The following is a 14,781-nucleotide window of genomic DNA, read 5'->3' as shown; positions in this document are numbered from 1 at the left end:
CAGTCTCTATCCAGGATGGGGTTTGTATGGCAACGCATGCGGTTAGAAATTGAATTGTGTCCTGGGGGAGTGAGACATATTTATTGGACTTTTTAAACCATGGAGTAATATGATCATGTTTTCATTTTAGGATGCACATGCTGATAGTGGTTTTAGAAGATAGACTGGGTGGCATGAGGCTGGAGGCAGGGAAATTCCGCTCTGGATTGGGTGAAAAAAAACATCTTATCCTGGAATATTATGCTTGGGGAGAAGGTTCATGGAAAGAACTTCATAAAATGTGTGTGTATCCCTGACTTGGTGTTCTTTAGCCCATTGAGCTTCATTCTCATACCTGTAACTTGTATTTGAGAATAGAAGGGATAACCTGTTTTCCTTAAAACAGAGAGGATGGAACCAAACCCGCAGGATGTGTTTGAGCTGGCAACGCATGAAAGTGACCACCATCACCCTCATCTTGTTCACCAACAGTCCTGGCCACTTGCTCTGACCCATTTCACACCCACATTCCAGCTTACTCCCAACCTGCTGAATCTCTGGCCTCGTGATTTCTTCAACTACTTATGCTCTTCTCCCCATGCCATTTCTCCAGCTTTGACCTCCAGCTTTTGCTCAGCCATTCTTTACGTTTGCTGCCAGCTCTGCTGTCATCTCTACTGTTTGGGGTCTGGCTCACTCCCTGATGAGAGGAGCCCTGCTGGGTTCACCCCAGCCCTGCCAGCAGGCCCTGCCCGGATGTGCTTGCACACAGGATTTCAGTCTTTGCATTTCAGTAGGAATCAAGGGTTATTAATTAACCCAGGGTGGAACCTATTATGAAACATCCCAGAAAGCTGGAACAAACCAAAGGGACTTCTGAACTCACAGCAGGGAAAAATGCCTTTTAATTGACTTGGATGACTTCACTGCAGAAATCTGTCTAGCTGTTATGCTAAACTGGAAACTAATCTATTAGATTGTCTAAGGAATCTCCCAGCCCACCCTGACCAGAATCTCCTGAGGTGGGGAGTGTGGCCGGCACATAAACAGGACACATGCTTTGAAATGGCTTCTTTTGGATCATATCCAGTGTGGCTGCCTTTTCTAGACCCTGGGAAAGAGAGGAGAAGCTGGTATCTGAGAATGAGCTTATATGTCCTACAGTATGTATATTTAACATCACATAGGGAGCTTCCTTTAGAGTAGAAATCAACCTAAGCTGAACCTAAGAGAAGTCTTGGATCACTTCTCTCAGGGAGTTTAGAGGGTAACATGAGATAATTTCCACAGATGGTGTTGTCATGTACACGACAGCTGTGTAGTCTGGACTCAGAAGGGATTAGTGAAAATAACCAATGTCTAATCACATGCTCACTGGGTGCTGGGCACACGCTAAGTACATCAGACAGATTAGTTTATTTATCTTCATCACTACTCTATGACGAGCAGATGCTCTACCCCCATTCTCCAGATGAGGAAACTAGGGCTAAGAGAGGTTGGGGGGCTTACTGAAGGCCACACAGCTTACCTGTGGCAGAGCTGGAATTCACAGTTTGACTCCAGATGCTCTTTTACTTGGGAAGGTGTATCTGGAGAAGTAAAAATCTGAAAAAGACTTGGTGAATTTCTTCTTCCGTGTAAGGACTGACCTGTCCATGAGACTTGTTCTGTGGGCTGCAGACTTGCCTACAGGGTCCTCTGCAAGTGAGCCCTGCCTACCTTTCCTTAAGGTTTAGCCCAGGCATTATTTCTGTTCTGCTTCCCCTGAGCTGCTTCTGTCCAAGGAGGGTAAGGTGCCTCTTGACCATGCTGTCGCATACCTCATGCATATTTCTATCATTCCATTTACCAGATTACTTTGAAATTAGTTGTTCACCTGCCTGTCACTCCCTCTAGTCTCTGGGCTTATAGAGAACATGGACAGTATCTTTATTCAACCTACAAATATTTACTGAGTGTCTACTATGTGGTGAGTGCTAAGACTGAAAAGGTGATTAAAAATAGACATAGTGTCTACCTGATAGAGCTTAAAGTCTAATGGGAAATACAGATGTTAATCACATAATTGATCTCTAGCTCTCTCTCACACACACACACTGACACTTGCACACACTCGCATACATACATGCATACACCACAATTGCAAACTGATCAGGAGCCGTGAGAAAAAGACACACAGTGTTACAGTAGCACGATACCACTGGCTACTTATTCAGGTATTTAGTAGGTGTTTCCAGTAACCAGATACCTAATCTGTGCTCAATAAATATTTGTCTAATAATCTGAAGTAGGGGAAAATGCAAAAGCTACAGAGAAAATATCGGATCTACCGTAAGAACTTCCCAGGAAACAGATTCACCCAAATATTCTTTGGCATGGTGAGTGACATAGCTACAGCACTAATCTGACACCAGTGATACAGGTGAACATTAGGTGAACACAACAGGCCAGCCACTGTCTGAGTTTATCTGTATATGCTTAACCCTCACCGTGACCTCACCAAGGAAGTGCTGATGGAACTGAGACACGAGAGGTCGTGTCTTACACAAGGCCACCCAGCGGTCGGTCAGTGAAAGACCTGAGATGTGAATACTCCAGAAGCCCTGGTGCACCGCTGACCCTGCATCTTAATGCCTGTTTTAATCTCTTCTCTAGAGCCAAGGCTAGTCACCAGGTATTCCTTGCCCAAGGTCATAGTGCTGGTTACAGTAAAGCCAAGCTTGTCTCCTCCTTGCCAAGTCAGGCTGTGGGAGTTCTCAAGGGAGAAACCTGGTTATGGCAGAGGGCAGTGGCAGATGGGAAGTAGAACTGAGTCCCCTTAAGGGGCACGGAGTTGCATGTAGGGGGTTCTGGGTGCATGTTAAAACCAAGAAAAAAAAATTATTATTGAAGGTCAGTTGTGTGCCCTTCATGGCTCTAATGCTTCTCACAGTGCTAAATTTAGTCCTATTATTGTTCAGATGACAAGACCAAGGCTGGGAGGGGTAAAGTAGGTATTTGAGGGATTAGCAACAGAATTGTGATTGGAACTTGTGCCTGCCTGCTTTCTTTGGCTCACCTGTTGCCCCGCTGGACCTGGAAAAAAGGCTTGCTTCCTCTTGCCTACAGCACTTTTTCAGATTGATTTTCTCAGGGACCGGTTTACCTGTGTTTCTGGAACTTTCTTTCCTCCCTGAGGTTCCCTTCATGAGCTTCTGGGTGGGTTCTCAGATTGTTTGAGGTGGAACTGAACCAGGTGACCTCTTCACCCACCCCACCTCAGGGCCTACATTTTGTCCAGACAGAGAGGAGACAGTCAGCCCTCCCCTCTGGCTGCCAGGAAAAGCAGGGGAAACGAAGGGGCTGAACCTCCTGTGGCTGGGCCAGCCAAGTGCCAGGAGCCCCACATTTGCATTCATTGGACAGAACCAGGTTTTGATCACGTGTCTCACTTTGCTTACTCTCATACAACCACTTTGGTCTCTCTCTCCCTTTGCTCTCTGTGGCCCAGACTCTTTAATGTCTGTGGGAAGCAGGCCAAAATCTCTCGGCAGCACCAAGGCCCCCCCTAACCAGGCACCACCGCGGCTTTCTCACTGCCTCTCTTCCTCATTCTGCTCACTGGTGCCTCTGAGGGTCTTTGGAGAGCTAATACTTAATTCAGATGATCTCTTATTTATAGTGACTTTCCCTTAGGTTCTGCATCTTGGTTCCCCCACATGTTGTTTCTATAAGCATCTATCTGTCCATTCTTCAACTATCTGTATACCTGTTTGTCCAGTTACCCATCTGTCTAAAACCTAACTCTTACCTCACTGCTTTTTTTGGGGAGGGGTTTTAAAATCAGTTTAGAACTAGGTTCCTTTCCCCCCAAATACCTTCATGAAATTTAGTATTTCATAATACCAATAATAGTAATAATAATAATAAAGTCCTAAATATTAAGCACTTGCTACACACACACACCCCTGATGCTGAGAGTAGGACCATAAAGAAAGCTGAGCATGAAAGAATTGATGCTTTTGAACTGTGGTGTTGGAGAAGACTCTTAAGAGTCCCTTGGACTGCAAGGAGGTCAAACCAGTCAATCCTAAAGGAAATCAATCGTGAATATTCATCGGAAGGAGTGATGCTGAAACTGAAGCTCAGTGCTTTGGCCACCTGATGAGAAGAGCTGACTCTGGAAAAGACCCTGATGTTGGGAAAGATTGAAGGAAGGAGGAGGACAGGACAGAGGATGAGATGGTTGGATGGCATCACTGACTCAATGAAAATGAGTTTGAGCAAGCTCTGGGAGATGGTGAAGGATGGGGAAGCCTGGTGTGCTGCAGTTTGTGGGGTCTCAAAGAGTTAGACATGACTGAGCAGCTGAACAACAGCTACCTCACTTTATCCTCATGGTGGCCTTTGGAGTTACCCGTTTCTTTTACAGAAGAAACTAAAGTTCAGAGAGGTCCAGCAATGCAGGTTACAGGATTTGAACTCCTGGCTCCCGAGCAGTCCATACTCTATAAAACAGATTCTCCTGACTTTGCTAATTCACCCCTCATTTCTGGGATACACATCTGCTACCCCCACCACCCTTCTGTGTCGCTTCTGGTTTCTTCTAATCCTTACTTTAACTGTTCTTTGCTTATATTTATTGGGAAATGACATTAAGAATCTGAAAGTAAACAGGCTCATTTCACTAATTCTTACTACTGCTCTGTAGTATTTGTGTGGAGGAAACTTTGTTGCCTCAGAAGATGAGACATCTCAAGAGGGTTTGGTATGATGGACAGAGCTGTGTCTTGGATCAGAAGAGCAAGGATCAAATCCTGGCACCACCTCTTACTACCTATGGAACTTTGAGCATATGACTCCGTGTCCTTGGTTACAGTTTCTTTCTTTGCAAAATGGAGGTAGTAATAGCAATATTACTGTGTTCATCACATTGTAAGATTTGGTTCATTTTAGTTAAATCCAGGAGGACCTTGGATCTGGGTTGACTGATTTGTAAAGGAGAAACTGGCAGATGCATGGAGTGTTTTCTACCTGCCAACTCTCCCCCAACAGACACCACTGCTCGATGAAGGCAGGCTTAGCTTAGGGCAGCTTCATCATTCTCCATGCAGCAACCAGAGCTGGCAGCAAGATGAAACTCACTCGGTAGCCCCAAAGGAACTTTCAGTTCTCACATTCTGTGGGTTTGATACGAGTCTACTTAAAGAGGATAGTAAATTATGGATGAGGTGGTTGGATCGCGCTAGATGAGCTGAGTTGGTAAATACACGATGGAAATAAAACCAAGACCCACCATCAAGAGAGTGCTGAATTCTATTCTGGCAATCTCTGGAGTTGTTCACTAGAGCAACTATTTTCCAGTTGTGCCCCTAGAGCCCTGCTGTTCCACAGGGGTACCTGGGGTTGCAAACATCAAGCATTTTGGAAGAAGAGAGATGGGGAGAGAAAGGAGGAGGAGAAAGAAGAGGAAAAGGGAGACGTGGAGAGGAGAAAAGAGAATAAGGGAGAGAGCTTAACTCATTCCTTCTCTGTATCAGTAATTCTCAACCAGGGGTGATTTTGCCCCTGGGGGCCATTTAGCAATGCCTGGAAATGTTTCTGGTTGTCCCAACAGGGGGATGCTGCTGACCTCTATGAGAAGAGGACAGGGATGCTTCTAAACATCTTAGAGTACACAAGACAGCCTTCCATAACAATGAATGAATTATCCAACTCAAAAAAGTCAATGTGCCAAGGTTGGGGAACCCTGTACTAGATTGAAGCAACTCCAAGATGATTCCTTTTGTGCAGGGAGCCCTGTGGGCCCCTAGAGACAGGAGGTGGTACTTCAGTTTATGATGATGTGGGCTTCCCAGGTGGCTCTGAAGAAACTTCACCTTCCCTTTTCCTTTTACTCATCACTAAAGGCCTCAGGACAGAGAAGGGGCAGGGACCTTCTCCTTCATTCTTACAAAAATGTCACGGCAGAGGTTTCTATGATTTCCCCAAGATCCCACAGCGAGGAAGTTGCAGAATGAAATAGACACCTCCTGCTCTTGGATCTTTGTAACACAGCCTACCTCAGTCAATGTGAGCCCTGGTTGTGCACCCAGCAACCTGCAACAGAGGCCCAAAGCCAGGTGAAACCCCAAAGGGCTGGACCAAGCCTGGTGTTGTGTAGGGACCTGCGATTTGTTATAGGCGAGTATGATAAGACATGCAGACACAGAAATGACTGTCATGAAGGAAGAATTGTCTCATACTCATAGTCCCCTAAAGCAGGAGGCACAGAATACCACGATGTGGGGATCCCATGGGGAAGCATCATGGCCAGTCTAGAGGCAGAGGGAGCAAGGGGAAAATGTGGGCAAGAGCCTTTATTATTGTGGTTCCACTGAAAGGAAAAGGCAAGGCATGGTAAGCACATTCTAGATTGACTAATCTGAATAATTTCAGCAGGCTCTGGGGTGTAGGGGCTGTCCCTGGTTGTCTGGCACTTGGCCCTGGGTTGTTGGGGGTCGGGGGAGATAGTGGCCCAGAGTGAGAGCCTACTTGTTGCTGTTCAGTCACTAAGTCTGGTCTGACTCTTCCACCCTGTGAGCTGCAGCACGCCAGGCTTCCCTGTCCTTCACCATCTCCTGGAGTTTGCTCAAACTCATGTCCATTGAGTCAGTGATGTTATCTAACCGTCTCATCCTCTGCTGCCCACTTCTTCTCTTGCCCTCAACTTTCCCTAGCATCACGGCCTTTTCCAATGGGTCATCTCTTCGCATCAGAGCCTGGTAGAGAAGGTCATTACAGTATGGGCTCTGGATGGTTGTCTCACGTTTGACAGGTACTCTCTATGGCACGTCTTTACTTTCTCCAGGTTCTGGCTAACTCTGTGAGAGGTGGTCCATCCAGGTTCAGTGAGCCTGAAAGATATGAAAGCATCAGAATACAGAAAATAAGACCTGGTTAGCACACCTCTCTAACCCCAAAGCCTCACCATACTGCTGCTTTTTAGCCATCTTTTGAAATAAACTCTTTTGTTTCTAACTAAGTCTTTTTTTTTAATTTTATTTTTAAACTTTACATAATTGTATTAGTTTTGCCAAATATCAAAATGAATCCACCACAGGTATACATGTGTTCCCCATCCTGAACCCTCCTCCCTCCCCATACCATCCCTCTGGGTCGTCCCAGTGCACTAGCCCCAAGCATCCAGTATCAGTGCATCGAACCTGGACCCAGTATTTAAGCAAATTACAAAGTAAAAATTACTCTTCTGTCTGATGCAGAACCTTTGAACCTCCAGAAAATATCCCACTCCATAGACATCCTCTTTAGAAGGGATTCTCACTCCCTCCATCCTGCTGCTCTCCTAGCCTTGGGTTCTGCCATGGGTTGGAAGACGCCTAGGGGAGTATTTGAGAGCAGGGATCCTGTAGCCAGATGACTTGTATTTGTATTCTTGATCCATCACCTCCCAGCTGTGTGACCTTGGGGAATTATATTTAATCTCATGCCTTAGTGCTGCCAACTATAAAGTAGGCATAATGATAATATCCAGGAGATGGTGAAGGACAGGGAAGCCAGGAATGCTGCAGTCCATGGGGTTGGAAAGAGTAACACACAACTTAGTGACTGAACAACAACAACAACGATAAAAGGACCTACCTAATGGGCTACTGTCAGAATTAATACACACAAAGCCGTTAGAACAGCACCTGGCACATAGTAAGTGCTTAACCATTATATGTTGTAATCCTAATGTAAATATAATTAGTGATATTAGATTACAAACAGTCTATATTATAATGTTGCTGCCAGAGCTACCAAGGTCACACATACGCTTTTCAGTCCTCTTGCTACTAGCCGTGCTTAGTACCATCACTCCTTCTGTGTCTTTCTCTCCAAAGACCAACACCCCTGCTTCTCCTGCGTTTCTTCATTCCTGCTACTTCTACCATTGCACCCACTGGGATAACCATTGCCCCCTCTGCTGCTGGGCATTGCTGCCATCAAGTGAAAACAATGTCAACTAGATCGTGAGGGTCAAAGAAGGTGTGAAGAAGCAGAAAAGGATAGGAGCCACGGATGGGCCACCATGAACATGTTCAGTCTTGTACCCTCTTTGAACTTCCCTTGCTCCTAGTTTAGGGGAGGTTAGTAATAAAGTCCCAGGCCTGTGGGGCCATTATTAATGAAGTTGTACAGTGGTTCTACAATTATGTTGTGTTTTTCCTGAGCCTGCAGGGTCAGAAATGGCCCATTACAGCTCTTGGTGGCCCTGGATGTGTAGATACCCTCTTGACTCAGGAATGACATTGTTTCAGCAGCTCATAGGGGCTGCCTGCCTCCGGAATGTGGACAGAGAAGCCTCCTCACCTTTGCTTCCCCGCACGGGAGTGCATAGACTGCAGGGGGCTCCTCTCCCCTGACTCTGACCCTGGAAATCCCCATTTGGCGATTAGATTCACGCTGACTCTGGGCTCTATCTGGGTCACACTGTCTTGAAACTGCTATGGCCTCTTGGGAAGAAAAGGAACATCTGAGAAAGGAGAACTCGGCCTTTAAAAATATAAGTCTCTATTGAGGAAAAGGAATTGGGAAAACAGCCCTTTTGCAAGGAGGAAAATGGCTTTGGGTTCTCCTTTCCCAAGCCCAGCCTTAATTTGGAGATATTTCACAGTGGCCTTTTGAAGGGGTGACCAGTTCATACCAAGCTGCCTTAAATGCTTGGAGTAAAAGCCTGTGGGGACTTGCAAATCAACTCCGGGAAGAGAAATTAGCTGTGTCTTGTCTCAGAACTCCCGAAACCAGCTCCAAAGTAAACACATAAGCTGTGCCGGCAGGGAAAGCATGGCCCCTTTTTCTTCTTCATTTTAGAAACTCCATGTGTGCATTATTTTAAATAGGCGCCAGCACACGAGGCCCTTTTAACAAGATTGAAAACAGATGGGGCCTTAGGCTGTTCAGTAGCTCTCAGAAACTGACATGGGAAGTGCTAAGCCATCCTGTGTCCAGGCGACGTTCGTGTTCTTGAAGCACAAGTCTGGCCAGGCCTCTCATTCCCAGGGAGCAGGAGTCTGCTTCCTGCATCAGGTGTGTCAGCAGGGGAAGGAAATATCTCCTTTCACTGCATTTACCCGTGTTTGCATTTACTTAACCCTCTGGCAGCCTGAAAGAAGAGAGGCTTGTGCTAGCCTTAAGACCCCATGCTTCTGGAGCTGAGAGCATTGGGTTTTAACTTATCATTCATGGGATTGTTACTCCCCACAACCCATGACTCTCCAGAGGCTCCCAATCTCACTGTAAGTGATGGCCAGAGTCCTTCGCATGGCTATACACCCTTCATGGTTAGACTTCCCTGGCCTTCTTCCTGCTCTTGTCTTTCTTGCTTACTCTGATCCAGTCACACTGGCCTTCTCACACTGTTCCCTAAAATCAAACACCAGGAAACAAGTATTGATGAGGATGTGGAAAGATTGGAACCCTTGTACATTGCTGGAAAGAATGTAAAATGGTACAGCTGCTACAGAATACAGTATGGTGGTTCCTCAAGAAGTCAGACAGAATCACCACATGACCCAGCAATTCCAGTCCTGGGTATATAGCAAAAGAATTGAAAGCAGGGATTCAAACATGTTTGTTAGCCCATGTTCATAGCAGCATTATTCACAGTAGCCAAAAGGTAGACCTAAAACCCAAGGTTCATTGACAAATGGGTAAACAAATGTGGTATATCCATACAATGGAATATGATTCAACCTTTACAGTGAAGGAAATTCCGACATATGCTACAACATGGACAAACTTCAGGTCAAATAAGCCAGATGTAAGAGGATGAATATTGTAAGATCCCACTTGTATCAGGTACCTAGAATAGTCAAATTCATAGAGACAGAAAGTACAGTAGCAGTTACCAGCAGTTATGGAGAACGAGTTACTGTTTCTTGGACACGAGGGTTTTGTTGGGGATGATGAAAAAGTTCTGTGGTTGGATGGTGGTGATGGTTGCACAACAAAGTGAATATATTTCATGCCACTGATTTATACACTTAGAAAACAGTTAAAATGGTAAATTTTACATTGCAGTTATTTTACCGCAAAGAAACAAACTTTGAAAAACTCAGGCAATCACACCCTGCCTTGAGCTTTTGCTTTTCTGTTCTCTTTGCCTGGAACCCCCTTTCCCAAGGTATCCACATGGCTTGTTCAGATTCTTTGCAGCAGTGTCACCTTCTCAGAGGTACTCGACTGCCCTCTCTGAAATGGTACTCTCCACGCACACTTCTCAGTCACTCTGTGTCATGTCACTTGCTTCATTTTTCTTCACAGCATTTAGCACCCAGAATGCTGACACTCTGGTCCTTCTGAAGTGTCCAGCACTAAGCTCAGGCTGTAGGGGGCAGCAGGGACTCCATATTTGGGGTTTAAAACCAGCCATGTTTTCTGAGGCCCAAGCAGAGGGAGCAGCAGGCCCTCATCTTGGCGCCGGGCTTTACCCTGGTCCCTGGATGTGTGGACTGAATCAAGGGAAGGAAGGTAAGAGGAAAGACCCCTGGGAAGCAGCTCTAGGGAGAGAAGGTGAGGCCCAAGCTGTGGGTAGCAGTGGGTAGAAAAGGAGGGTTGAATGGTTTTTTCATTTCTACAGCACTGAAATGGTGTTGGACGTGTGAAATGAAAACCAAATAAAGGAAAGCATGTTAAGGTAGGATAGAACATTTTAATTTCTCAGAGCTTTGATGGATGAGATGTTCTTGTCATCACAAGTTTCCGTTTGGGAAAAAAATCTACAGAAATAAATTACATCAGCCCTACTTAAGCTCCTTCAGTATCTCTGCTCACCATACTCGACAGCATCATGCCTGCTTCATCTCTAGGCTCATCATCCCACCCCGAGCAGCTCTTCCCAGAGCTCCAGCCTCACCACCTCACCGTCAGCATCACACCCACCTGTGATACAACTGCCAAACATGGACTCTGCTTCTGCACCTCGATCTCCAAGCCCCTGAACCCATTCATCAACCATCTGGAAAAATACGGGGAGACGTTCACATGTGCTTTGTTTAATCCTATAAACACACATTTCTGAGAATTCAGCAGAATGGTACTTACACCTGTGGAACCCAGCGCAACAGTGAAGAGAAGTAGATGTCAAGGGGACACGATTCATCCTTCTTTAATACGTAGCTAAGTTGTGGTCTTAAAATCTCTGAACATTTGCCCGATCTGTCACAAGTTCGTTGCAGGTGGCAAAATTCATTCCTAGGTCTCTCAACCTTATAAAAGCTCTGGAAATGGGGAGAGATGAGGCTCTGACGATCCTACCATTCTGGGGCCATTCCCACCCCTTAAAGCTTCTTTCTCCCCCTCCCCTCCCCATCCTCCTTCCCCCATTCTTCCCCCACCTCCTCAATCCTCCTCCCCATCCTTTGTCTCCCCTTCCTCCCCCATCTCCTACCCTCCTCTTCCTCCCCCTCCTCCCTCTCTCCTTCAGCAAACACTTTCTGTCCTTCGGACATTATCAGAAGCTCTCCCTACCCTTCAAGTTTTCCCTGGCAGAGGGAAAATGACAGTGGATGTTTTACTTTGATTCTCAGATGCTGCTGTTTCAGTCTCTATTCTTGGCACAATAGTTGCTCAAAAAAAGAATTAGTTGTTAAGTTAATGAATTAATGGATGACTCGAGTTCAGGTAACTTTGTGATCTTGGCCAAGTCATTTTCTCTGTTTCTCATCCACTAATGAGAATGCTAATACCTACTCTCGTATCAGGAGGTCATTGTAATGATCAAATTAAAGAACATAAATGTGATATCTAACATTGATTATTCATTTTTCACTTAGGCACCTTGCTAAGGACTCAAGTGGATATTAATTCCATTTAATGGAATCCATTAATTGCAATGCTCACACCTGCCCTAGGAAGGTACCATTCTTTTTTTTTTTTTGGAAGGTACCATTCTTAACCTCATTTACAGATGAGGGACTGAGGCTTAGAAAGGCTAACTTGTCTAAAGGTGCACAACAAGTAAGGGGTAAAGCTTTGATTCAAACTCATGGGGTTCAATTCTAAAAACCTTCACATGCCAGCACTTTGTAAACTGCAAGTCACTGCTACTGATTTTTTAAAAAATAATATGGTGAACTCCAGCTAACTTTGGATATTTTATTACTTGAACATTTAGGAATGTAGGTTTTGTCATTTTATTTGTCTCTATTTTATGTGTATTTTGACATGTTTTTACCTCTCCCTTACCTGCCTTCTACACACACACGCACACACACAGAGGAATATTAAGATTTTTTTGATGAGCATAGGTGCCTTTGCATCTGCCTCCACAGCTGGGTGTTTGGCACGGGAAGTGGGCAGTACTGCCAGGCAGCTCTCACTGACCCAGGGGCCCAGACCTTTGCTCAGATGCCTGGTACTGCTTCTGCACAATATTTCCTCCTCTGGAAAGGTCCATTGAATGAGTCTTCAGACATTCAAAGCCTGTTTTGTCTGCAAGGTGAGTCTGTACTGGTGGAAAAGAGCTCAGTCCCGAGATGCCAGCCAAGGAAGTCACTGAGCCCACCAGGCCTCAGAGCTGAAAACATGGCCTATGCGGGAAACCGACAGGAAGCAGTTCTTGCTGAGAGCAGGCTTTGGGCCGCCTGCCAAGTACTTGCTATCAGCAGGGCAGTTAGAAGGAGCGGAGCGGTGAAAGAGGGACCTGTGGGCTTCCCCAGCAGACGCTGCACACTGACGTGGGAAAGACACAGGAAGGTGTAAGAATTAGAGCTCTGCGAGTTAAGACTTGAGTCACCCCAGATAAGCCACTTGGTACAGTGTGAAGGGTGTCAGCCTGGGTTTGGACCCCAGGATGTATCTTTGGACAGAGTTACCCTGCTTCCCTGGGCCTCACCTTTGACATCTGCAAAATGGGCATCTGTTCATTCAGTGATATTCACAGAGCACCTGTGTTGTTTCCCCAGACGCTGGTTTAGGTGCTGGGCTAGAGCTCTGGGCAAAACAGACAAAATCCCTGCCCCTGGAGCTTCCATTATAGTGAAAGAAATGGACGATTAAATATTCACTTGGGATGGATGTAAATATTTACGTCAGAGGGTGGTGAGTGCTGTGGGGGAGGATTAAGCAAGGAAATAGCTTGGAGCACAGCATGTGCTTTGTCGGAAGGTGCCACTAGGGGCGCCAGGGAGCAGAGGTGTGCTGCCAGGTCTCAGAAACAAGGTTTAGCGGCTGAGGGATTGGAGGTTGGTGTCTGCTTCCTGTGCTTGATAATGGGAAAGAGGCCAGCATGGCATGGCGATGACAGAGTGAGTTGAAACAGGGGCAGACAGGGAATGGTGGAAGGAGGTGTCAAAGAACCTAAATCCTGTAGGAGTTCACAGCCTGCGTAAAGCTTGGGTTTTCTGTGTTTAATGTTTTATTATTGTTGCTGCTGCTGTTTATGCTTTTAACGAGTCTCTATAAGACCCTGTGAAAGAACTTAAGAAGTGAAGAAGAGACTCCCCTGGTGATCCAATGGTTAAGACTCCATGCTCCCAATGCAGGGGGCCCGAGTTCAATCCCTGATCAAGGAACTAGATCCCTCATGCCACAACTAAGAGATCCTCCATACCGCAGCGAAGATCCCAAGTGCTGCAACTGAGACCCAGTGCAGCCAAGTAAATTTAAAAAAGAAAAAAAGAAATGAAGAAGATCACAGTGCATGCAGAATGCTGATTTATTTTAAAAGGAATTTGTTAATAACACACTTTCCTTCCCAAGAGTAAACATAACAATCTGTTAGGGATTAGGGTGGAATTTTGATGAAAACTTGCTAGAGGACTCAAGAATGCCCTAATCCTACCTTGACAGTTACTACCACCACCCCTTTTGCAGGTTCCTAAAGTAGACAAAAACACAAGGAGGAAGAGCAAATAAGTTTTAGAGGGCCTAGGCCCACCACCCCTGTGCAGGGTTGCCTGAATCAGCTCCAGACCAAAGCAGTGCAGCATCTTGCTGCTGCTGCTGCTAAGTCGCTTCAGTCGTGTCCGACTCTGTGCGACCCCATAGACGGCAGCCCACCAGGCTCCCCCGTCCCTGGGATTCTCCAGGCAAGAACACTGGAGTGGGTTGCCATTTCCTTCTCCAATGCATGAAAGTGAAAAGTGAAAGTGAAGTCGCTTACTCATGTCCGACTCCTAGCGACCCCATGGACTGCAGCCTACCAGGCTCCTCCGACCATGGGATTTTCCAGGCAAGAGTACTGGAGTGGGTTGCCATTTCCTTCTCCTTGCAGCATCTTACCTGTAATGTCCCATTTATGAGTGTTACTTACTAAATGTGCTAAGTTGCTTCTATTGTGTCAGACTCTTTGTGACCCTATGGACTGTAGCCTGCCAGGTTCCTCTGTCCGTAGGATTCTCCAGACAAGAATACTGGAGTGGTTTTTCATGCCCTCCTCCAGGGGATCTTCCAACCCAAGGATCAAACCTGCACTCTTAATGTCTCCTGCATTGACAGGTGGGTTCTTGACCACTAGCGCCACCTGGGAAGCCCTGTGAAAGTGAAGTCACTCAGTCGTGTCCGACTCTTTGCAGCCCGTGGACTGTAGCCCACCAAGCTCCTCCGTTGGGATTCTCCAGGCAAGAATACTGGAGTGGGTTGCCATTTCCTTCTCCAACTTAGACTAAATACGTATTGCTAAATAATTTTGAAGTACCACAAACACAGTTAGGAAAAAAGAGCAGGACATCTGGGTCTCCTTGGAATCAGAGTTCAGTGCTGCAAACTCATGGGAGAGAGGGTGGCTGAGAGCAAAATGGATGCTGAGGGTGGCTTCTCTGAGGAGCTACAAGGCAGGAG

The 14,781-nt window shown here is 46.1% G+C and overlaps 1 protein-coding gene across 6 annotated transcripts in view; it reads left to right on the top strand.

The window, feature by feature from the left end:
- SYN3 (synapsin III) overlaps positions 1-14,781 on the top strand; it is a 498,442-nt gene that overhangs the window by 66,672 nt on the left and 416,989 nt on the right. Inside the window, exon 1 of one of the 6 annotated variants that reach the window (XM_019961255.2) lies at positions 11,619-12,439. The exons of the other annotated variants lie outside the window; for them this stretch is intronic. Coding sequence (XP_019816814.1) covers positions 12,401-12,439 — 39 coding nt within the window. The 5' untranslated portion in view covers positions 11,619-12,400. Of the gene's footprint in view, positions 1-11,618; positions 12,440-14,781 lie in introns of those variants that run through there. 6 annotated transcript variants of the gene reach the window in all.

This window comes from Bos indicus, chromosome 5 (genome assembly GCF_029378745.1).
Source record: "Bos indicus isolate NIAB-ARS_2022 breed Sahiwal x Tharparkar chromosome 5, NIAB-ARS_B.indTharparkar_mat_pri_1.0, whole genome shotgun sequence".
NCBI classification, from domain to species: domain Eukaryota; kingdom Metazoa; phylum Chordata; class Mammalia; order Artiodactyla; family Bovidae; genus Bos; species Bos indicus.
The sequence above is the reverse complement of the archived record's forward strand: the minus strand, read 5'-3'. Positions and strand labels throughout refer to the sequence as shown.